This window comes from Diadema antillarum, unplaced genomic scaffold (genome assembly GCF_040938485.1).
Source record: "Diadema antillarum isolate AM-2024a unplaced genomic scaffold, OU_Dant_1.0 scf00000211, whole genome shotgun sequence".
Taxonomy (NCBI): Eukaryota; Metazoa; Echinodermata; class Echinoidea; order Diadematoida; family Diadematidae; genus Diadema; species Diadema antillarum.
In genome coordinates this window covers 278,754-305,339 of record NW_027271100.1, presented here as the reverse complement: position 1 = coordinate 305,339, position 26,586 = coordinate 278,754, and the positions used below count along the sequence as shown (strand labels likewise).

At 40.1% G+C, this 26,586-nt stretch overlaps 1 protein-coding gene across 1 annotated transcript; it reads right to left on the bottom strand.

The window, feature by feature from the left end:
* LOC139724300 (glutamine amidotransferase-like class 1 domain-containing protein 3, mitochondrial) lies at positions 1-26,075 on the bottom strand. Its single transcript, XM_071635443.1, has 7 exons — positions 25,683-26,075; positions 24,639-24,691; positions 8,822-8,935; positions 7,532-7,651; positions 6,640-6,732; positions 2,785-2,941; positions 1-584 (listed from the first exon to the last, which is right to left on the bottom strand). Exons 1-7 carry the CDS (start codon positions 25,800-25,802, stop codon positions 462-464), a joined length of 780 nt encoding a protein of 259 aa, XP_071491544.1. The 5' UTR covers positions 25,803-26,075; the 3' UTR covers positions 1-461.
* Between the last annotated feature and the right edge of the window lie 511 nt (positions 26,076-26,586).

The following is a 26,586-nucleotide window of genomic DNA, read 5'->3' as shown; positions in this document are numbered from 1 at the left end:
TATCTTTGAAACTGCTGCTCTGTTACAGATAAATGTAAGGATTTTGACCTTTACCCACTGCAGAAGGATAAATTAATGAGATGAAAATGGTTATACATCAATGCATGGTCATACTGTGTAGTCATAATCTAAAAATAACAAATCTTTAAAAGAATTAAGGTCATCATAGAATACAAGTACCACATAACTCTGTGTGACAAACTGTTTCATTGCGGGGTACATATTCAAAATCAACAAGACCACATGTAAAATGCTACAAGAGCTTTGCTCCAGCATTTATCTATAGTTTTTGCCTCTGCCACAAATGAATTTTAACATGATGATGCTCAGTCATACCATAACTTTAAAAGTCAGTGACTTTACCATGCAGTAAACTTACAACTCTGCTCATGTCCATACTTATTACTAAAGATTACATAGTGTAATCATTATTTCATCAAGCAAGATATTGCTTTTGATTTTCAGCAAAGTTTGATGACATTGCTGACCATCTGACCAATGCCATCGAAGACCTCATGGACTCCTGTCTCACACATATAGGCTGGCGCTGTCACAATCTTGTTCTCTTCGTCAACATGGGCTTCGTGAAAATTCAAGATAAGGACCATTAAGTCAGTAATTTGGCACAGACAACACACAGTCACGAGAGTAGAAATTGGGCATAAGCATGATTAATACAGATCATTATGAATGACCTATGCCATGAAAAAACAAGGCAAGTGCCGTAATGTGTCTCGCCCACAAACATTTTTTTTTTTTTTGTTCACAAATGGACCTATGGATCAAAAGTTAGGAGTCATAATCAAATGCACAGTACATTGGGCCCTAAAAGTTCATTGACCCCTGCCTGTGACCTTTGACCATGTGGTGACCATCAACTCCTCAAGGTACATCTACCATCCAAGTTTGGTCACAAATAGACTTACGGATCAAAAGTTATGACCCATAATCAAAACGCATCCTAAAAACTTAACATGGGGCCCTAAAAGTTCATTGACCCCTGTCTGTGACCTTTGACCTTGTGGTGACCATCAACTCCCCAAGGTACATCTACCATCCAAGCTTGGTCACAAATAGACTTACGGATCAAGTTATGACCCATAATCAAAACGCGCCCTAAAAACTTAACATTGGGCCCAAGAAGTTCATTGACTCCTGTCTGTGACCTTTGACCTTGTGGTGACCATCAACTCCCTGAGGGACATCTACCACCCAAGTTTAGTCACAAACGGACTTATGGATCAAAAGTTATGACCCATAATCGAAACGTGGCATAAAAACTTAACATTGGGCCCTAAAAGTTCATTGACACTAGTCTGTGACCTTTGACCTTGTGGTGACCATTAACTCCCAAGGTACATCTACCATCCAAGTTTGGTCACAAATAAACTTACGGATCAAAAGTTATGGTCCATAATCAAAACGCGCCCTAAAAACTTAACATTGGGCCCTAAAAGTTCATTGACCCCTGATGGTGACATTTGACCTTGTGGTGACCATCAACTCCCCAAGGGACATCTACCACCCAAGTTTAGTCACAAACGGACTTATGGATCAAAAGTTATGACCCATAATCGAAATGCACCCTAAAAACTTAACATGGGCCCTAAAAGTTCATTGACCCCTGCCTGTGACCTTTGATCTTGTGGTGACCATCAACTCTCCAAGGTACATCTACCATCCAAGTTTGGTCACAAATACACATACGGATCAAAAGTTATGGCCCATAATCGAAACGCGCCCTAAAAACTTAACATTGGGCCCTAAAAGTTCATTGACCCCTGTCTGTGACCTTTAACCTTGAGGTGACCTTCATACTTAGTAAAAGGTAAAACTTTGTATGACCACTCTTCCCTCCATGTTTGATTCAAATTGAAGCCCAGAGTACAGAGTTATTCAAGTTTTTATAGCGTTACGGACAGACGCCGCAGGCAATCCCTTAGTCTCCCCTCACCTCCGGTGGGCTCGACAAAAATGAAAAAGAAAATGTAAGAGAGCATTAAAACTTTAAAGGGATAGTTCAGTTTTGGTGGAGATGAGAATTGGGCTTTTAACTTTTTGCAAGACGCCAAGAAAACACTTAACAGAGCATACATTTTTAAGAGGAATTCAAAGATAACTTGATGGAAATCGGGTTTGGAATGACTGAAACATCCAAAAACAACGTAAGACAAAGCGATCGTGATAAAGTGTGGGTCCCACACTTTATTAGAATTGCTATTTTTTTTTTATATCTCAGCCATTTCAAAACCAATTTTCATCAAATAAACGTTGATTCCTCATAGAATAACATGCTCTTTCATATTTCATAAGAGATTTCTCATTATCGCACCAAAAATGTTAGAAACCTGAAATTAGGTCTCAACCAAAAGTATACGATCCCTTTAAACAAATTTAAAAGGTAGTAAGTAATCTGCTTGTAACATTGTTTGCATAATATACCAGTTTGTTAGAGCAGTTACTGAAAATATTACTTTTGCATGTGTGTGTGTGTGTGTGTGTGTGCGTGTGTTTGTGAATGAATGTGTATGACCCTGCTAATATGCATGAAAAGAGAAATTTCATCCAGGCCACGTGACCTAAATGGCAACTTTCAGGTCCCAAATATATCATACTGATAGAAATAATCATTAACACTTAGTATGACTACACAATAGCCCCAACATTATTCCAACTTCAAAAGGTAACAAAATGAATTTCTTCCAATAAATTTTGGTTGAATATAATCATGAGGAGACAATATCATTAAAATGCTCCAGTGGAGCTTCAGATTCAAAAGGATATTGTGACGTCTTTGCTGACATGTTTGGATCCCATTTCCTTGATGGCGCCAGCAGTGCCAGCGTACGGCCACTTCCCACCTTCCTCCGACTCGTGGCCAACTGTCACACTACAGCCAGGCAGGACCTTGGCAGCAAGGACTGGGGCAATGCAGCACAGACTGAAAAAAATCATGAAAATGTGATATCAATGGACATAAAAAGACAAAAAAAAAAATAAGAACAAAAATACAGACATGCAATAACACATAAATTTGACTTTATAGTGGTAATGCCATCATGTTTTCTGCATGCTCTTTCTAAAAAAAACATACTGTACGAGCTGAAATTTTCGCGGTGGTTTTATTTTCGTGAATTTCGCGAATCGCCTTTGTACCGCGAAAATAACAACACACGAAAATAACAACGCGCAAATAGTTAGGTTCAGTTAGACCGTCGCAACCGCGAAATGAACAATACGCGCAAATGTCCTCCAAGTAGCAATTCGCGAAAATATCTGTACCCGAAAAGTTCAGCTCGTACAGTATATCATCTGCTGTCTTTTGACAGATTTTCTCCTCATTTGTAGCTGCTATACAAATGATGCACAGGATAGAGTGTGTTAGTGTAGGCGTGGTGCACTCGAGGGTATTTACAATTGTGAAACATGCACGAGGCGAAGCCGAGTGCATGTTGCACTACATTGTAAATACCCGAGAGTGAGCCACGCCTCCACTAACGCCACGAAATAATCCTGTGCATCATTTGTTTTACAAAATGGGTCGAAAATTCGAAAACTAACATCATTTTTCAGCGTTTTTCACGTACCTTTGTGGGTCAAGACGTCCGAAGATGTTCGTCCCAAACATTTACGCACGTCGCACTCGCGGAAGTCCCGCACATACAGTATAAGTATAATGGGGGGTTGGGTTTCCGGACACTTAAGTTCCCGCATGAAAACTTACTTATTTTACATAGAATATGCACCCTTTACCTTAACCCTAATCAGGCTGGGCTTTTTTGGCTATGCTATATCTGGGGGGGGGGGGGGGGGCGGATTCCGCCCCCCCCTTCAGATCTCGCCTATGGAACGCGTGATCGCGCTGAAAATCGGCACACGTGACGCCCGCGACGTATACTATCAAAATGTATGGTTGCTTTCTCCGAAAATTTTTTTTTATATTTTATATTAATTAATTATTGTAATTTATGCATAAAATCACTTTTGTGCTCTAAATCACTTATTGATGCTCTAATTAAGCTAATTTCTATTTAAAAATGTTTCTTGTATCATTCTCCTGAGACATAGGATAAAAAAAAATCTGTATCGAAATTAATTTCTTATGTATTTTACTGTTTTTTTAATTTCTTATGTATTTCTCTGTTTTTCGACCTTTTGTTTTTGTTTGTTTTTTGGCCAAAATTTGTCACAGACATTTTTCAAAGCTTTATTATGCTAAAATAAATTAATTTCGTCCATTCTAAGTAAAGATATGACTTTTTATGTGAATTAATTGAAAAAACACAATTTGCATTGGATTTGTACACAAAATCACGTTTTGGAGCAATTCTGGGGTTGACAAATTTTTTTCGAACGGGCGTCGCGTCAAAACGGTACACGCGGGCGCAACAATTTTGGTCTCAAAAGTTGCGCGATACTTGAAAGAAAAAAGTCATGAAACATCGCGGCGGGAGCTTATCGTGCTGCGAAGATATTGCGCGAAACGTCGAGGGGGGGCGGATTCCGCCCCCCCCCCCCCCCCCCAGCCTGATTAGGGTTAAAGGAGAAGTCCGGACGATTTTGAAAAAAATTAACCAAAATCTACATAAATAAAGGACCATAATGACTAAGTTTCATTGAAAAAGACCCTCCCAACTCGCCACAATCGATTTTTTAGCATCACTAATTTTGAATCGTAACCGTTCGATTTCTGTACGCCGGCGAGAAAGATCACGTGACAGCGTGACGTTTCCTCCTCACATTGCTTTTTGCTTGGAGCGTCAGCTGGCTCGGGGGAGCCCTGCTTGAGCAACGGTGATACGGGCCAAGCAAGCGGTAGTAGCGTACCGCTCAACAGTCTCTGACCACACAGCGGATGCACGCGGCATGATCTATTGCTTCATTAAAAAAATGCCGATGCGTCAAGTGTTAGGGTGTTGTCAATACTTCAACTTTACTAGTAAGTCTTCAAATTGAAGAAATATTTCGATTTTAAATTGATATCTATCCACGATACTACCTTTACATGATCCTGAATGCTACAACACGCAGCCCGATTACGCTGTGTGTATTGGGCTGCTGGTCGTAGTTACCGGCGCGGCGCGGCGACGGTACCAAGCTGGCGCTGGCGTTTCTTCCTCGGTTCAAGTTACATGTATACTGTCGTATTTTATCACCGTCAGACACACTTTTCAACAGTCTCGGACAACAAAAGAGGCAATAATTCTGACATTGACAGACTGATTTCAGATTGTTCACACTCGGAAGTCGAAAAAACGATCGCGGATTGTGATAGCACTTGGCAGCAGCAGACGTAAATGTATGCCTGCACAGCCCGACAACAGCTAATGCATTGTAAGTGATGGGGTGGACACTAATAAGTACGGCAGTATTATAATACATACATATTTCAATTTAAACGAAAATGTTATAGCATTGCAACTATTTTACATTAATCTTTGAAGATTTTATATAGATATATATTACGAAGATTATTTGAATAAAGGAATACAGCGTTTGGCAACAGCACTCCTAAATCGGTGTACGGTCTCCTGCAGTAGCGCCGACAAGGCACACCTATGCAGGCATGCAGATACCGCCCGCAGTCAGCAGTGCAATGGGAGATCGATGCGTAGCTGGGCTTCGCTCGCGGTGCTCTCAGCTGAGGAAACTGCGCCCGATACGTCACGCGCAATGCATCCTGGGACAGATAGTACGAAGGGCAGCTCGCGACGGATTCGAACATGAAGAATTACCTTATTTAAAAAAAAATCATAGTAAATGTATCTAATGGTCTTTTCTCGTCGGGAAAAGGGTAATAGGCTCATGAAATATTGTTCTTTACACACGAAACGGCTGATAATCGTCCGGACTTCCCCTTTAAAGACTTGATATAGACTCCTCATATAGGCCAACTAGACAACATACTCTGAAAACGGCGTGAGAATTAACCTGTTAATCGTTGGATTTGCTCTTCAAAGTGACTCCATGTACGCGTCCGGTCCCATAACGCTTGGTCTACTGTACTGTACAAAGTGTACGTATAGTAGAGTATACGTACGTACGCCACACATGTTATGCACAAGGGAAGACAGGCCGGCCGGCCGGCAGCCCGAACTAGAAGTTGTTTACAGGATTGACAGCGCGTATGCATGCAATTCATCAAAGGAGCCGCCGCGCGCACAGACGATCGGCAATCTACCATAGGATTACAGGCAGTGCAATTGTACTGAAGTAAAGGAAGGAGGTGTGTCTCATTTCAGCGCTTCCTATTGGCTACATTCTTGAACCCATTTTATAATACTGTTTAATAGTTGATTGTGTTAATTCTAGAACAGCTTGAAAGCTTTGGACTAGTCTGTACATGCAAGTATCAAAGAAACAATACAGTGATTTCAATCATTGCTTTACGGCCGCCCTGTTAAAAAAAAAAAATCATACAAGTACTCATATGTCTAAATTGTTCGCAAATGATTATCATAATGCAGGTTTGCACTTTCAACATGCCCGAACCCCTACAGAAGGCAAGGCTGGAAAAAAAAAATCAAACAAACACAACAACTGCACATGGATACCACTACACTTTGGATTTATAATCTCATGAACACAGCTACTTTGTGTGTGGTACATTTTATATCGTATGCATCAAGCTTTTCATACCCGATGGGTTTCTTTGCTTGATGGAATTCCTTCAGGACTCTCTCCACATCTGGGATGACTGTGCACTTTGACCCTTCCACAGCAAAGTTACTCCTGATAGAAAAACAAAAAACAAAATTAAATCAATGCTGCTGACAGCTAAACATCCCTCCCTCCTCCAAAAAAAAACCAACAACAAACAAACAAACATACACGAGCACCAGACATGGCATTGGCTAGAAAAAGCATAGAAACTCCTCAAAGCTTACAAGGTTGTTTTTTTGTTTTGTTTTTTGTTTGTTTTTTTTTTTTTATATCAAGATGCTACTTACACTCTTCGAGTTATCACATGTACATTGTATTGAGCAGCACTGCCCAAACACTTTATAGCAGAGAGAAAAATAAAAAATGTCAGCATGGATGAAAGTATTTCATCTTTGAGGTCACATATTGATATTTCATTATTTTGAAAGACAAACAGACTATGCTATAGTCATAGACTTTCTCGAAGTTCTAAAATAAGATTCATCAATCATAGCTGTAAAAGAGTGCACAAGTAGATTTACCACTGTACTAGCCAAACAAGCTGGTTTGTGTATCACGGTTTTTACTGCAATGCACTACAAAAGTTAGCCTTTTTGTTGCTTGCCTCTGGCATTTTTGAGCCGAGCTGTGACTAAGTTAACTAGTTGGACCAGTTGCTCAAAACAACTGGAAAAGAATGGTCATTTAGATTTACCATGTTTTTAACATTGGAATAAGGCACAAAAGCATATTCACAAAATTATCGCCACTTTGCAATTTTCACAAGCTGAATATGAAGAGTTAATGCATTGGATGTGCAAAGATTTTCTCCACCAGGCAATTCTTTGACACTAAAAAGGTAAAATTTCACTAAGTTTGGTGTTCTTACAAGTTTTTTGCTGCTCCAAAACCACCAGGAAAGACCACGGCGTCAAAGTTTCCAGCACTGAGGGATGACAGGGCTGTGATTTTTCCTCTTGCGATTCTGGCCGACTCTACGAGCACATTCCTGTAAAAAGCATTACAATCACAATAATCACTGCTAAGTTCAATAGTACAATAATACCTTTAGCCAAGCAATCTATTGCTTATCCACGATAACTAATCAAGACAGTAGCTCATGCATGAAAATGTAGCTACTTAGATCTATATGCTAGCAGATATTTGTTTTGCAATATTGTTAGATGTGCATGTCTCACCTGGTCACACCAAGGAGTTATCCATGTTTGACCAAATCAGGAAATGAACTTTAGTTATACATTGTACTCACTGCGAAATGTTGCTTGATCACAAATTAACGAGTGCTGTCTACATAAAACCATATGAATTTGGACTTCCCACATCTCAGGTCATTTCTCTACCTGCCCCCCCCCCCCCCCCCCCCCCCATACTGCACTTGTTTTATGCTGAAAAAGAAGACTATGAATTTCATTATCAGTCCCTCTTATGCACAAGGTTTTGTCAGAAATCAACTCTTAATTCTATATTCCTTCCACCAGTAGAAGTCACACTACTCCTTGGTGTACTTTCAATGTGTACAGTTAAAGACTTGATTTGTTATTTAACCACAGAGTAGCCCCAAATATAATGCAAGCAAGATCGCTTTTGAGTTTTCTTCAAGTGTCTTCACCTTCTTCTGCTTACCTCATAGTATTACTGTATCTATCTATTGAATGATTTAATTGTGTGCATCTCATCCACGTATGTGACACAGACTACAGTCAACCTTGCCTAAGTCGAATCTATTTGGACTGAAGAAATAGCTTCAACTTAGAGAAAATTCGACTTATGAGGGGTTAAAATCAATAGAATATAAAGAGAAGAGGACTTGAAAAGACCCTCAACTTAGGCAATTATTCGACTTATAAATGCAAGGTCGACTTAAGCAAGGTTGACTGTACAAGATGAATACTTACTGTACAAGCTGTCAATTTAAACTAAATAGTCTACCATTCTTTATCAACCATACTGTAGCAATCAGGATCTACTTTCATGAAAGAAGTTATGATAGAAATTCCTGCTAAAATGGAAACTCGTCTCAACAGCCAATCAGGAAGCAAGATTCTTGTTATTACCATGACACTTGCCATTGCAGCAAAGGTTGCTAGTCATACATACATATAGCTACTATACTATGACATGGAGCCCAAATCAGCAACCGAGGACGGGGTTTGAATACCTTGTCTCTCCTTCCATTGGCTCGCCCTTGGAGTGGTTGATGACATGCATCTGGTTGACATCAGGGGCGAAGAATGACACATCTGCTCCAGCACGACTCAGATGCACAGAAACGCTGGGGGCGACACAGACAATCAGAGGAAGCCATTAACATTCATGTAGGGTGCATCAGAAACTTGCATAATATCAAGCAAACCACATTATGGTACAATATGGCACTTGCGTGTCCCTGAGCAACATACACTTGTACTTAACCCGTTGAAGACGAGTCCAGAGTACTGTATACACCAAATATTTCGCGAGATTTTTATTTCCGCGAATTTCGTGAGTCAGGTGCTATTCGCGAAATTAAAGACATGCGAAAACATTGACTCTGATCCTGATGTAAATGTGACATACGCGTGTACTCCACGATGGAATTTAACCACTCACGACATTGTCGGGAATTCCCGATTCGCGAAAATTTAGACTCGTGAAATATATGGCGTATACAGTATATTCGGGTAGGTGCCAATGGGAAATACATGTTGTAGCAAAATCGGTCTGTCCTCAATGGGTTAACCTACACTGATCCTCTCTGCCCACATGTATAAGTATGGAATCAGTAGGAAGGTGGAAAAAAAAAAATGGTTTTAAATTTAGCAAAATGATACCCGGTTACAACGTTATGCAGGGAATGTATAACTGGTTTAGTCAAGTAAGGTTGCACATGGTTTGATTCCATTGACCATGTAATGTTGTAAACCATTGTACAAACAACCATTATCATTTATATATTTTTTTGATAACATCATTATCGTACTGAATACTAATATTGATATCATACATGTGATCATTATTATTCTCATCATTTATCATTTGTGACCGTGCATCTCAAAACGAACATAAAGTCGCACACACTAATTTTGCGTGAGGACTGAAAATAAGTGAAATGGGTCAACCTAGCCGAACTTGACTTTTTCATTTTTTCTGAAAGAGCGGGTCTTCTTTTACATTATGCTAAAGTTTGGTATCATAAAACGGGCAGGAAAGTGTGTTTTTTTAGCAGTTTATCTCGAACATTCTTGGTAGAATAGTGTGATTAGGTGTGTCTTTAGAATCCCTTTTTCATTTCTGAAAAACCTTGTCCACACTCTTCACTTTCAACTCTAATAACTTTTGAAAGGACAGTGCTACTGCTTTGATAGTTGGCATTACTTATGGACAGAACGTGTTAATGAGGCATGCTTAATTTCAATTTAATCTGATAATCCCTTCATTGTTGTTACTCTGGTGGTTTACTTCCAGTTTTTTGTCCCATTTATCGCACAGCCAGCACGGTTTGGTAAAGATTAAGCGCTTGAATAGACACTGTACTTCAGAGCCTCTTTTCTCAGTTCACACTTTTCATGAGTTTGTGCTTTCTTTCAAATATTTAGATAGGTTAGGAGAGTCCATTTGATTTCAGTTATACATCATTTTAAAGCTTAAAGTCTGCTCTTTCAGAATATGGTCTTAAGTAAAAATCCATGTCTGGCGACTTTTTGTTTGTTTTGAGGTGCAGGGTCACATTTATACTCTACATCAGGAATTCATTACTATCATCGCCTGTCATCTACATCTGTATGCAAGTTTTCACAAAACACCAAGTAGACCCCCCCCCCCCCCTTATTTTACCTGCAAAATGATTGGGGGGGGGGGGGGGATTCATGGGAAACAAGAGCTTCTGGGGGTAGGGCATATATGTTTGTTTGTTGCATAGGGGAAACCACAGAAAAGAAGGTTACAAAACTGACACAAAAGTGAGAGAGATTGTAAATGCATGTTATTACAGCCGGACTGTAGCTGAGATTATATTCCACATACTAAGAATCTTGCTATAGGATTGGTCAAGAGCTGATCACGTGATAAAGCGTAGTTTTGCCCATCACATCACCTGAGAAGAACTAGGTCACTTGATAGTACACAGTGCAATGCACTTTCCCTTCAGTGTCACGCGGTGCATGCAGCAAATTCATTGTCTTGTCATTGAATTGAATTGAATTTATTTTCCATTTCCATGTCAACATGAACAACATGAACAAGTACAAAGACATGATACATATCATTAACACACAAGTAAAAGTACAATTTACATAGACAATTGAAAAAAAAATAGAGACAATATGAATGGCAAATGGATGGATCTCCAGAAAGTAATAAAATAACTTATAACTTGAAGATCCAACAACAATCATATAAAGTATAACTTGTCATTGACATGCATATCAATAACATTGAGACATTTGTACATACGCACACATACACGTACACATATCACAATAACTCAGCCTGATTAAAAAAAAAAAAAAAAAAAACTAATTATCTGATATAAACTTTTGTAATAAATATTTTTTCAACTTTACTTTAAAATTTTTCACAGCACTGCATTGTTTTATATTTTCAGGTAACATATTCCATAATTCTGGTGCTCTGCATATGATAAATTAGAGTTTGTAAACGAGAACCTTCCGTATTGCACACGAAAATCATTTGCACTTCTGGTATTATAATTGTGAATTGACCTATTTTGCACAAACAAATTATCAAATAATTCTGGTAACCTATCATTAGTATATGAATGCATAAAACAAATCACTTGGTAATCATAAAGTAAAAATACTGGCAGTATATTCAATTCATGAAGCAATGGCTTTGTATGGCTATCATATGAAGACTTTGAAATGATACGTACCGCTCTTTTCTGCAGTAGGAAAATACGATGCAATAAATACTTACTACAAGCACCCCAAACAATGATATTATATAACAAATGAGGAAGGATTAATGAATTATAAATGGTTAAAAGAATACATTTTGGCAAACACGCTTTTAATTTACTCATAACTCCAATAATCTTAGATATTTTCAACAATATTTCATTCACATGTGTCTTCCATTTTAGATCAGAGTCAATACTAATACCTAAAAATTTAGTTGTCTTTACATTTGTTATTACATGGCCATCAATAAATACCTTCAATGTACTGGTATCTTTCTTACGAGAGTTAAAAATCATATGCGTCTTTTCATAATTCAATTGTAACTTATTTGCACTTATCCAATTACTAACTTTACACTGTTCCATGTTAATCATTTTAGCCAAACATTCTACATTTTCATGTTTAAAAAATAAATTAGTATCATCAGCAAACAACAGTACATTCATGACATTAGAAATATTTGATAAATCATTTATAAATAACAAAAACAAAAGGGGACCTAATATTGACCCTTGAGGTACTCCACACACAACTTTTTCATGTAAAGAATTATAATCAGAAAATACAGTAAACTGTTTTCTATCAAACAAATAATTACGGAACAATTCAAGTGTTACTCCACGGATCCCATAAAAACATAATTTATCCAATAATATTTCATGATTAATAGAGTCAAATGCTTTTTTAAAATCCAGAAAAATCCCAACTATTATTTCTTTATTCTCTATTGCTTTTGATGAATTCAACATAAAATCCAACAAAACATGAGATGAAGAATGTTTAGCTCGAAATCCAAACTGCTTTTTATACAAAATTCCATGTTTATCTAAGTGACCTTGTAATCTAACATACAAACACTTTTCAAATATTTTAGAAAACAAGGGTAATAATGAAATGGGCCTGTAATTTGAAAACACATCAACTGGTCCGTTCTTATGAATCGGAATAACCTTTGCTAACTTTAATTCCTTTGGTATTTGGCCTGTTTCAAGACAGAGGTTAAAAATTGAACACAAAGGTATACATATTATATGAATTACTCTCTTAACTACCAGAGACTTAACTTGATCATACCCTGGAGCCTTTCCATCTTTCAAAGCTAAAACATAATCAATAATCTCTTTTTTATTTACAGGTTTAAAAAAAGCAGTTTGATTAAAATTTCCACATAAAAAATCTATGTGAGTGAAAAAACTTTGCCTACAGCCTTTAGCAATCTTATTTCCAGCATTAATGAAATAATGATTAAAATGTCGTGCAATATCTTCAGGATTTTCTAATACTTTATCATCATGCTGAAAAACCTTTTGTTGAACCCTTGTTTTACGTACTTGTAATACATCATTAATTAACTTCAGGTTTTAGATATATCACCTTTTAAATTCTGAAATTTACAAAAATAATACTTTCGTTTGGCAGCTTTAACAGCATTGGTATATACATTACGAGATTTAAGGCAGCATTCTTTTCGATACTGGGAAGGATTTTTAATAAATTTCTTATACAACCTGCCCTTTTTTGAACAGAGTTTCTTCAATTCATACGAATACCAAGGTTTATTAATTTGTTTTTTCTTTACACACTTCAGTGGAAAACACATATCAAATGCATTACAATAATACTCTATAAAATCTGTATATAAATATTGTGGATCCTTACTGTCATTTTCTTTAAACATGATATTATATTCCTCTAATTGCCGCATAAAATTACACATATTAACATCATTTACTTCATACTGCATCTGCTGTTTATCAATACCACCATCATCAGAAACACCATTATTAAGTACATAAAAAATAGGTAAATGATCAGATATATCTGTCACCATTATCCCAGAAAAAGCACTCACATTATCATCATAATTTGAATAAATATTATCAATCAAAGTCATTGACTTATCCGTTATTCTTGTAGGTTTGCTTATCATAGGCAAGAATGAATGCGCATAAAATGTTTCTAAAAATTCATGTGAATAAGAGCTAACATCAAATTTCATCAAATCTATATTAAAATCTCCAAGCAATATACATTCCTTATGCTCTGAATTAACAACTGATAATATCTCTTTCAAATGATTGAGATAACCTTTTACAGATTTACAGGGTGGTCTGTAACACACACCAATAATAACATTTTTATGAGATTTATGTATTTCAATGAACAGCGTTTCACATACATCATTGAATATACTAATATCTGGTCTCATAACATATTTCAGAACTTGTTTAATGGCAAGAGCTAATCCTCCTCCCTTCTTATCTATCCTTTCTTTACTGACAATATTATATCCACAAAAAGAATAACATTTTGCATTGCTAGAATCTAACCAAGTTTCTGTCAATGCAATAACATTAAAAGAACACTCAAGAGAATCCAATAACAGTGTAATATCTTCATAATGTTTTGGTAAACTCCTGCAGTTCATATGAAAAACAGAAAATGATTTTTTATATTTACAAGTATAAAATGCACTAAAATCAGCTGGGGTAAAATATTTTGAAGTCTCACTATCCATATCTTCCTTCAAAAAATCCTTAATATCATTGTCAACACAACAAAAGTCTGATTGATGAGAGTGCATTGTTTCAGAATTGAAAAAAGTATTTATTGCATTATAAAAATCAGTATCAGAGGAGTGCATATTAAAAGGTAATTCTTTACCAATGCATACATGACAATACCAGGATAATCTTCCACTTTCACCAAGTTTTTCAAAATCATCGAGTGAAAAATTAGGAATACATTCTACATGCACCAGATGGGTACATAAATTACAAAGCAGTGATACTTCTTCAGAATAAACAGGCTGTGAACATGTAACACACAGACATGAATTAAACATACTACAAAGGTTAAAATGTATTGTTAAATAATTTCTTATGAATAAATACAGCATCAAAAATACAACTTAAAAAGCATACATGTACACAATGCAAATAAAATCATACACAGTTTATGTACAATCATAAAAAACAAAACTTTATTTAAGTCCAAAAAAAAAAGAAAAAAAAAGAAAAAAAAAAACAGGCAGAAGCTTAAGTCAACAAATTCATACTGCAGGGAATATTTTTTGTTTTCAGAATGACAGAACATTCATTACACATTGATCTCAATATCTGTATGCGACAACTCACAGGCTTCTTAGGTCTTTGTCTGAAGTGATCATTTTTGTGATCATCTTTCCACCTGAGGCTTGGATTGAGGCAATGATTTTGCCATCATGTGTCCATGCTGCTTTGACTTTTGGGTTTTTGTAGGTTTTTGTGTAGAGTTCTGCATTTTGGGGTGTGTGACGAAGCATATTAAAGGAATATAGGGTCTATAATGAATATGACTAATAACATATTCATTGCACATTATTGTGCTTGGACATAGAGCTGTAGATCGGCCCAGGCAGACCATCCAAAGTAGAAGAGAAGCCAAACTGCTGATGAGTGTCTTTCTCGAAAATGAGAAATGCTGAAATTGCTGAGAAGCTTCATTTTGGGAGACAATGTATATAATAACAAATTGTTCCTGGTAGACAATGTACATAATAAGAAAGTGTCTCAAAGTGCTGATATGACCCTTCTTTGTACGTTACATAAGGTATCCTGAATTCGATGAGAGGGATCACACTTGTTTTAATGGTCAGCTGTAGGCACCTGGAATCGAGACAAGGGAATACCAGTTGTAAAGAAAAGGTATAACTGGTGGAAGTCTGACACTGGTCAAAACAAGATGAGGAGTGACAGTTTTATCTGCCCCATGAGTACTAGCTTTAAGTTGACAAGGGGGTAATGTGCTGACATTAGTCCCTAGGTGCTGACACTAGTCTTTATTGTGCTGACACTAGTCTTTATTGTGCTAACACTAGTCTCTATTTTGCTGACAGTGCCTTGTAGAGTGTCCACTTCATAATTATTCATCAGATGACCAATGGTCATCTATATGATTGGTTAATTGTGTCGGCAAGGGGAGGGACATCTATGTGCCATATTTAATGTTACATTTTAAATTAGTTTCCAAGAGGGGCGGACTCGGTAAAATAATCATATGCATGAAGCTTGAGAGCCTGAAACAAAACCAGGGTGCAAGACCCCAAAATAGTTAGTTACAACTCGACATCTTCAAGTAGCTCATTGAGTGAAGAATCATTTCACTCCAACTGTACACATCATTTTCGGCTGAATAAAAGTCCAGCGGACACCAAGGTTCACATACGACTTGTGTGGAATGGGACTTTGATTTTCAACGACTGCCGGTGTGTGTGTGCAGGTGAATGATGCGTGAAAGGTACGCCAACATCCATGAATGTTGAAAACCTCGTTACACTTGGTGGCAGCGGTGGGATGAACTCCCATGAAATTGCAAGCAAGCAACCATCAGTTGAGACTGTTTCTGTGTGATCCAGAAATATCACCTGAGTAGCCGAGTAGCAACCATGCTGGTTGTGATGTTGCTGTTATAGAACAGTTTCTTGAGACTCAGAAGTTTGGCGAGTCCCAACATTGAGAGAACAATTTGAAAAGCTAAGCTGAGCTGCATGAAGTCAGTCGTCTGCAACGCAGTTGTGATGTCTTCAACGCTTCCGACATCGGGCTGACCAGGTTGCAGACAGACGCCGGTCCAGGGACGGGCTGAGACGAGGACGTGGACGGTGCCGTCAGGACGGAGTCTGGGACCCAGGAGGGACGAGACTACACGGAGCAGCAGACAGCTGAGCAGGGTGACCACAACACATCGCCAGGGACGATTGACAGGGAGAGCAAAAGTCTTATCGTAGGGGGTAAGTGAGCTTCTCTTGGTCAATTTCACGGCAAGGCAGAGAGGGTAAACAGTACTACAATAATAACTGTTATATCTTAAGTTAAGTGTTGTGACAGGTTGTTGGTTAAGACTGTATTAACATGGAGGGGGAAAGCAACTTAAGTCAGTTAAGAATGCAAGAGTTGAGGCAAAAGTGTGAAGAGTTGGGGCTGCCACATGAAGGACTGAATAGGAATCAGTTGGTTCAGAGCATAGAAGAGGCAAATAAAGGGCAAGTTTCATCTCAGCCAGGGGCGACTGTTGTTAGCACAGATGGGGATGAGGCCCAAAATGCTGCTGCACGCAAAGAGTCTTTAGAAGAAACGCGCATGCGCTTTGAATTAGAAAAGTTGAGAATGCAAGTGCGGCTAGCAGAGCTAGAAAAAGAAAAGCGTGAAAACATGCCTGGCGCAGCACCTGGAAATGCAAGCGTGGTGGACGGAGGTATTAGGCGGCAACTTCCCTTTTACAAAGAAGGGGAGGATGTAGATGTATTCCTGCGTACTTTTGAAAAAATGGCCCATTTGAATAACTGGCCTAGGGATGTATGGGCACTACAACTGGCCCCACTGTTGTCAGGAAAGGCTAGAGAGGCATATGCTAGACTGTCATTAGAGAGTAGTAGGGACTACGACGCGGTGAAAGCAGCCATACTGCGTAGATATGACCTGACCCCAGATGCGTACCGGGTCAAGTTTAGAGAGCTGCGAGTCGACAAAGAAGAGACGTACACAGAATTCTCTGTGAAGCTCTCTGACCTGTTAGGGCGTTGGCTAGAGGGGGCGGGAGCAGACACAGATGTTGACAAATTGAAGGAGCAAATCCTTATGGAGCAAATGTTGAAGCAAGTCCCCTATGACTTAAGAGTATGGCTCCGGGATCATGAGCCGCCAACACTTCAGGCCATGGCGAGGCTCGCAGACCAATATGTGCAGAGTAGAAAAGGAATGGGAAAGCCCCAGGGATACACAGGAGGCAGACAGGACCTCAGATCATTCCCTAAATCTGGAGGAAAGCCCAGTTTTGGGAGCGGGAAAGGGGAAAACATACCCCAGAAACCGGTACACAACCAAGAACAGAAAGGCGGTCGGGGGAAGATACAGTGCTATAAGTGTGGCAAGCTAGGGCACATAGCAGTAAACTGTCAGAACGCTCAAAAATCTACCCCAAAGGAGGAAAGGGGTGCAAAACAAGACCCTGCATACTTCTGTAGATCTAGACCCCACAAATTCTTAGAGGCATACACTAGCCAGGCTATGCTAGGAGGAAGAAAGGTGAGCCTATTGCGTGATTCAGGCTGCACCCATTCCCTTGCTAGAGTAGACGTAGTAGACCCTGACCTCATTATCCCAGGAGAGACAATCCATGTTAGGGGTTTATTCATTAAGAAAGAGCTACCAGTGGCCAGAGTACATCTGAGGAGTGATGCCTATGGTATTCAGAAGTGGATTCGTGTGGGAGTGGTCGATGATATTGAAGTAGACATGATACTGGGCAATGAACTTGTCCATGAAGAAGACCCCGAGTTGAAAATGCCCGTAGTGAGTAGAAAGGAAGAGGGCTTGGTAGTGACACGGAGCCAGGCTCGCGTGGAGAAAGAAAAGGCAGAAAACGAGAGAACAGAGAGGGAGAACTCCCAAGTTCGTGTGAGAGACTTATTCAGCATGAATGAGGGAAATGATGAAGTAGTTGATGCTGACAAAGCTCCCATGGATGGGGAATCTCACGAGCTGGAAGAAAGTAGCCACAAAGCAGGAGAACAGATGGGGAAGAAAGAATCCATAGACTCGAGAAGTAGAGGGCACAGCCAATTAGACATAGGGGTAACAGAATTAATTCAAGCCCAGCAAGAGGACATAGGCCTAAAGTCAATTTGGGAGAAAGTAGAGGAGGAGGATGGAAACAGGAAATGCTACTTTTATGTGGACAAGGGGGTGCTCATGCGTAAATGGTCTGGTGCAAATCAAGCCCAAGGGGAGGGATACAGACAAATAGTAGTCCCTAAGCAGTACAGAGGAAAGCTGCTACATATTGCACATGACAATCTGACGGCAGGTCATTTGGGTGTTGGTAAAACACAACAGAGGCTGATGCAAAATTTCTACTGGCCAGGGATATTCCGGGATGTAGCAGAATTTTGCAAAACATGTGGTCCATGCCAAAAGTGTGCAAGTCAGTACCGGGGAGGGAAGGCAAAACTAGTATCAGTCCCAGTGATCGGCAGGCCATTCAGGAAGGTTGCTATGGATATTGTGGGTCCCTTACCAAGAAGCAAAAAGGGCAATAAATACATCCTTGTCCTCTGTGATTACGCAACACGTTATCCCGAGGCAGTACCCCTCCCCTCAGTAGAGGCTGAAAAGGTGGCAGACGAACTGATAAAGATCTTCAGCCGAGTAGGGATTCCAGACGAGCTCTTAACAGATCAGGGGTCAAACTTTATGTCCCTCCTAATGAAACAGCTGTGTAGTAGTCTGGGTATCAAGCAGCTAAGGACCAGCCCTTATCACCCCCAAGCCAACGGACTGGTAGAGAGATTTAATGGGACTTTGAAGGGGATGCTGAAACCCTACACTACAGAAGGGGATGTGACCTGGGATGAACTCATCCCCTATGTGTTGTTTGCATACCGGGAGGTTCCCCAAGAATCAACGGGATTCTCCCCATTTGAACTTTTGTATGGGCACAGAGTAAGGGGACCCCTAGATATCATTCGGGAGACCTGGACAGGTGAAATTCCCTCACAAGAGAGCATAGTGACGTATGTGCTAAGGAGCAGAGAAAATCTGGCCGCAATCACGAAAGCAGCCCAGACAAACCTAGCCATGGCCCAGAAGAAACAACAAGTGTGGTATGATAGGAAAGCCAGAGCAAAAGACCTGAATGTAGGCCAAAAAGTGCTGGTGCTACTCCCATGCAGCACTAATAAGCTAATGGCTAAATGGCAGGGCCCCTATCCAGTGGTACAAAAGCTGAGTGACGTTAACTATGTAATTGAGATGGGGGACAAAAGAAAGAAACACCGCGTGTTTCATACAAACATGCTGCGTGAGTGGCGAGAGCGGGAGAGTACATTGTACATAGACGTCGAAAGTGCCGAGTGTGAGGAATTAGACGAGGTCATCGAGTCAATGACCTGTGAAGTGTCCCCATCTGAGGTTAAGATACCAGACTACCTCTCAGATACACAGACGAAACAAGTGACTGACCTAGTGGGGGAGTATAGCGACATCCTTAGTGACAAACCCGGACGGACGGATGTAGTGAGACATGACTTAATCACTACAAATGACCGCCCAATCAGACAGAGGGCGTACCGACTCCCACATGCGTTAAAAGATACAGTAAAGAAAGAACTAGATGAGATGTTGGATGCGGGAATCATCTCCCCTTCTGATTCCCCATATGCTAGCCCCCTTGTGATTGTTAGAAAGAAAGATGACACCCTTCGACTTTGCGTCGATTATCGCAAACTTAACCAAGTAACTGAATTTGACGCATACCCAATGCCCAATATTGAAGCCATCATAGATGAGCTAGGAAAGGCCAAATTTATGACCACGATCGACCTGACAAAAGGGTACTGGCAAGTTCCCCTCACCGACAATGCAAAGAGAAAGTCTGCATTTATTACACCCTTTGGCCTCTTTCAATTCAATGTGATGCCTTTTGGGATGCAGGGCGCGCCAGCCACCTTTCAGCGGCTTGTAGATCAGGTGCTGCGTGGATTAAGCAAGTTCGCGACTGCGTACATAGATGACATTATCATCTACAGTGAATCTTGGGAGCAGCATCTGGTCCATGTCCGGGAAGTGCTAGAAAGGTTGAGAGCAGCAGGCCTAACAGCAAAACCCAGTAAGTGTAAAGTCGCCAGGAGGGAGGTACTCTATCTGGGGTTTGTTTTGGGAGGGGGTTGTGTGAAACCCGAACCAGCTAAAGTGGAGGCAGTAATGAATTACCCGCAGCCTGCAACAAAGACGGATGTCAGAGCCTTCTTGGGCCTAACAGGCTATTACAGGAAGTTCATTCCAAACTATAGCAAAGTGGCAGCCCCACTCTCGGACCTCACTCGTAAAAGTGAACCGAGACTAGTTAGGTGGAACAACGAATGTGGCCAGGCATTTGAGTCCCTGAAGAAGTCCCTTGCTTGCTCACCTGTGCTCAAAAACCCTGACTTCTCCAAAGAATTCATTGTACAGGTAGATGCCTCAGAAAGGGGAATTGGGGCAGTTTTGAGTCAAAGGGATGATGAAGGTGATGATCACCCAGTGGCATACATAAGCAGAAAGTTACTGCCAAGAGAGCAAAAGTATGCCACTATCGAGAAAGAGTGTATGGCAATCGTGTGGAGCATCCAAAAATTCCAGCCATACTTGTTCGGACGACAGTTCCTCGTACAAACCGATCACAATCCTTTGAAATGGCTCCACACGATGAAAAATCAAAACCCAAGATTGATGAGATGGAGTCTGGCACTACAGACACACTCAATGAAACTTGAGCACAGGAGCGGTAGCAAAAATGGGAATGCAGACGGTTTGTCTAGAATGTAATATATCTGAGATGGCATGATATGACTAAGATGGATGAGGAAGTACTTGTAAGTCATATGCCCAGTTCAGATATAGCTATAAGTATTCATAATGTGCTAATTGTATGTTAACAGAAAAGTAAGGCAAAGTTAGGTATTCGTGTAACTGGCTAATTTCAACTCCTAAAGCAACCAATCACGGGAAATATACATGTTATTAAGCCAGACTATAGGCCCGGTAAGCATGCAATACTTACCTTTTGAATGGAATAAGTATGTGTGTCAACTCTGCCTTGCCAATAGTGAAAGAGAGCTCACAGTTGTACCCTAGACATGACATGTTGAACATTGCTATCCAAAGGAAACCGTGCATCAAGAGACTGAGTAACTAGAAGTCAAGAGATTCGAACAATCAGCGATGAACCCAAACACACATGCATAATTATCTAGCATGGACACTTTGAAAACTGGAGGTGTGTCGTCATTAAATGTGACTAAATATGCACTGACTAAAGAAATATGATCGATTATGCTTCTGGTGTTATGTACAAATGCATGAGTAATAATGTTTATGGGATTTCTTGATTTATGATTTAATGATGATTGTTTCATTTCATACAGAACAGTGACTCTCAGGTATCCATCCAGCTATTGTAATTGGAATATGAAAAGGGTCTTAATGAAGTGAAAACTTTCAACAGCATTCCATCCCCTTTTCATTGTCTTGGGTAGGGGGATGTCTGTGACGAAGCATATTAAAGGAATATAGGGTCTATAATGAATATGACTAATAACATATTCATTGCACATTATTGTGCTTGGACATAGAGCTGTAGATCGGCCCAGGCAGACCATCCAAAGTAGAAGAGAAGCCAAACTGCTGATGAGTGTCTTTCTCGAAAATGAGAAATGCTGAAATTGCTGAGAAGCTTCATTTTGGGAGACAATGTATATAATAACAAATTGTTCCTGGTAGACAATGTACATAATAAGAAAGTGTCTCAAAGTGCTGATATGACCCTTCTTTGTACGTTACATAAGGTATCCTGAATTCGATGAGAGGGATCACACTTGTTTTAATGGTCAGCTGTAGGCACCTGGAATCGAGACAAGGGAATACCAGTTGTAAAGAAAAGGTATAACTGGTGGAAGTCTGACACTGGTCAAAACAAGATGAGGAGTGACAGTTTTATCTGCCCCATGAGTACTAGCTTTAAGTTGACAAGGGGGTAATGTGCTGACATTAGTCCCTAGGTGCTGACACTAGTCTTTATTGTGCTGACACTAGTCTTTATTGTGCTGACACTAGTCTCTATTTTGCTGACAGTGCCTTGTAGAGTGTCCACTTCATAATTATTCATCAGATGACCAATGGTCATCTATATGATTGGTTAATTGTGTCGGCAAGGGGAGGGACATCTATGTGCCATATTTAATGTTACATTTTAAATTAGTTTCCAAGAGGGGCGGACTCGGTAAAATAATCATATGCATGAAGCTTGAGAGCCTGAAACAAAACCAGGGTGCAAGACCCCAAAATAGTTAGTTACAACTCGACATCTTCAAGTAGCTCATTGAGTGAAGAATCATTTCACTCCAACTGTACACATCATTTTCGGCTGAATAAAAGTCCAGCGGACACCAAGGTTCACATACGACTTGTGTGGAATGGGACTTTGATTTTCAACGACTGCCGGTGTGTGTGTGCAGGTGAATGATGCGTGAAAGGTACGCCAACATCCATGAATGTTGAAAACCTCGTTACAGGGTGTCAGATCCTCTTGAATTGTGATCCCAGAGTTCTTGAGCTTTTTACGTGCTTTGATGATTTCAGATCGCTTCCTGTACGAACAGAACTTTGCGATGATGGAACGGTGGTGTTTACCATCCCTTGAGCGCTTTCCGGTTCGGTGTGAGCGATCGATGTCATTTCGCGTTATGGGGATGCAAAGTTTGCTGGACACAATATCACACACAATTTGATCCGTATCTTCCTTTTCTTTTTCCGGCACACCAAAGATCCTCAAAGAGGATCTGCGCGAATACTGCTGGAGATCGTTTGCAGCTGCTTCCAATTTGAAGATTCTGTTCTCTTTCCTTTCTATCTCCTTTTCCAACTCCTCCAGACGATGTTTCCTCTCTTCAACCTTCACCTCTACCTCGTGCAGCCTTCCCTCATTTTGCTCAATCAATTGACTAAGTTTTGCAAAAGAAGTGTCAGCCACTTCACGAGCAATAGTTCGCACAAGATCATGAATCTTCTTCAGGAATGCCTCATTTTGGAACAGTTCGAGAACAGCATCCGAGACCGATGCCGCAGATGGGACCGGGAGAGAACATGCAATGTCTGAAGAAGTAGATGCAGAGGTATCCTGACGGGTTAAGGGCTTGGGCATGTTGATAATGTGGCAGTTCAACAATGTCAGACACTACCACTCATACGCACATAGGTACCCACTGCAGTCACTAGATCTAGTCACTCTCGTGTTGAGCAGAATAGTCAGCAACAGACTGACCAGGAGTCCACATGCACAGATACCGCAGCGTAAACAGACCTACTGTTGCGTTTAGTACTAGAGTAGGTTCATAAGCAGGTACAACGTGTAGTGATAGTTCTAGGTGCAGCACGTATAGCAGCTAGCAGTTGGCGGTATACTATTACACGTACTAACAGTAGCACTGTTGAGAACAGTCTTTCAGTTCACCACACTGTTCCACAGCATGACTGAGTATATGCTGAGTTTGGGTCGAGTTGCAGTTTTTATGCATGGATCTCTGCACCCACACACAATCAATCAAAACGACAATGAGTAACCATAGCATCAGCAATGTGGACAATATAGACACGCAGTACATTTCCAAGCATGTCCAAATGTAGTCACATAATGTTTTAGTGCAACGACTGGTCTTCACGACTGCGACTCTACGAGATTGCACGTGTTTCATAGGACTTACGAAGCAAACATGTAGACAGGCATGTGGGACTGTAGTAATCGTGGCGGTCGAAGAAAAGGCAGGACGTTGGCAGGAGAACTGTCGCCGTAACTCGATACGTGCATTCTTTTTACCAATTTGCAGATAGATATGATCCCTGGAGTTGAAGTGAAGTCCTCCCTATGATGTTATGAGAACATTTCTATTCTTTAGGGATAAAAAATCAAAGTTTATTTCTTGAATGTACTCCAGCAAAGACAACGCACTGTCGCCCTCAACGCCAATGACATAAAAATCTATAAAGACAGCTATAAAGACAGCTGTTTGTTTTGCTGATCTCTGGCAGTCCATACAGTCTTAACCCAAGATGAGTATGTGCGAAATAAAAGTGCGTTGCACTGTGGACTATCATTTAACTAGGTCACTTGATAGTACACAGTGCAATGCACTTTCACTTCAGTGCCGCGAGGTGCGCGCAGCAAATTCATTGTTTTGTCATCTACGCGCACACGTAGCCTAAGCCCTAAGGATACCTAAAGACAGCTAAAACGGTTTCAGATGTGGAATAAAATGGGAATTTCTAGGACCCTAGATGTGGAATATAAAGCAAATAATCAACTTTTAGTTTCATGCAATGAGACAAACTATCACTTCCTCGGTGATCTGAATGTGTACGTTATCTTTCCTCAGCTGCGCTTCGGAAAGATAGCTACATCCAGATCGCCTCGGAAGTGATAGTTTGTCCCATCACCTTCACCAACGTTGATTATTTGCTTAATACTCTATAGTATTTAAGAGACAGAAACCGCTGGATATCTTACGCTGAAGCCTCGTGTATCTCGCTGCCATCATACACTCCTGATCCAGACAGGACCTGAAAGGCACAACAGAAGCATGACACATGACATGTAGGTGGATCATCACATGGATTTCTATCCTGTGCTCAGTTTTTTTCTCATTCTCACCCAACATAATGTTTATTCAATGCACACAGGCTCCTTGCAATGCTATAGTCTATACGGGTACCTTGCAAAATATGTCAAGCTTGACATATTTTGCATACATTCACACACACACACACACACCAATGTTTTTGTACCACGTATTTAATTCACCGCACCCATCTACCATATGATTATTCTGCATGGGCAGGTTGACACATAATGAACATGACAGAAACAAGTGCACTCTCTGTGTACAATGTACGTTAAATCTAAAAATGGGATTATATATGTCACTGCATTTATCTGAAGAACAATGTCCCAGATTTTGGCATTTCACAAGAACATACACATTAAATCCTAATTCTTTGATAAGTGAGCTCAACATACAAGTATGACTGCCAGACTAGTTTATTGTCACTTTCATAGCATGGAATCTAGACTCTAGAACTAGTTTACTTTTTCACAAAAAAAAGAAAAGAAAAGAGATTTCACATCATCACATCACAATACGATCACATCACATCACATCTGATACGGAAGTAGAGGACTGGTTCTGTAGTATTCCGGTTTCAACATAATATAATTATCTTCAACTTTGTTGCTTTAAGTGCGTTGAGGAGCAGAGGTTTTGAATTTTTCCCCCGTCCAGTGTCTATCTAATAAATCTGTGAAATTATTAATCGAGGAAGCTTCAACAACACTAGGAGGCATTTGACTAAATAAATAATAAAGAGCTTCTCTCAAACTTTCACCGGGCTTCTACTTTTAACAGCTTCCATCATAACAAGAAAATCAACTCTGAAAAGCATCACTTATTACATGCCGCACTGTAAATGAAAATGGCACCTAAATCCTAACTGTTAACAGTTACTTTGTACAATTGTAGTGCGAGATAAGAATGATAAAGCACCCAAAGCATACCACTGCGACACGATTCCCACTCATCGTCCCAGTGGAATGAAAAGTCCGTTGAAAAATATTCTTGATATTAGCTGAACTGAAGCAGGTCAATCTAGACGAGCGATGTACAAAACCAAGCATTATAGGAAATTGAAACTGTTACTATTTGTCCTTTCCTAAGAGTTGGTAATTTGGAATTGTGTCAGCAGACTGTCCGTTCAAGCTACCCCTTATGAGGCTTATCACCAGACGGCAGACAACTGAGCTGAGCCTATGACTTTGGCTTCTCACCGGCGCGGCGGCCCCCCGTGTACTCTATCGCCTATGGTATCGGTACCTGTACCGTACCGACGGGGCTCGCGAGCTGGATGGGGTAGGGCCGTAGCTGGCAAGCTGCACCCACAGAACTCCACACGGAGTTCTACGCGAGGTCTGTCTTTATGGAACGCCATATGTTGCAAAAGTCACACCATTATGTTGCAAAAGTCGGAGAACAGGCGAAGGTGAAAATTATCTCTGTCTATAACGGCACCCTCATAAGGGAAGACAAAAGTGACCACTAGAGTGATAGACCACATAACTCTGTGCTATAGAGAAGTCGGTGGTCATTTTGAATTTCAATACTTGCATTGCATAATAGCATACTGCATGCTAAGATTGTATGAGCAGCTACAATATGGGGATTTTTTTGTACAATTTGTTTCATTTAAATTATTTTCTTTCAGCCTATACACTTCTGTTCTTTTGACTTTTAGGCTACCATTTCGAGCCTGAGGAACTGGTTCGTAAATGACGGTTTTGTACGAATAGGGATCACGAGCGAGTTTGAGGGGTCGATAATGTGCGAAGCTGACATAAAAAACAAAGAAACAGTACCCAGACAAGTATTCTATTGTCCTTATTCAAAGGGATTTTAATCACTAAT

Coding starts and splice junctions, on each gene's coding strand:
- LOC139724300 (XM_071635443.1), bottom strand. CDS start 25,802: ATGCTTGGTTTTGTACATCGCTCGTCTAGATTGACCTGCTTCAGTTCA. Junction 7,652..8,821: donor CCAATGGAAGGAGAGACAAG/GTATTCAAACCC, acceptor TGCTTTTTACAG/GAATGTGCTCGTAGAGTCGG. Junction 585..2,784: donor ATGTCAGCAAAGACGTCACA/ATATCCTTTTGA, acceptor TTGAATTTTCAC/GAAGCCCATGTTGACGAAGA.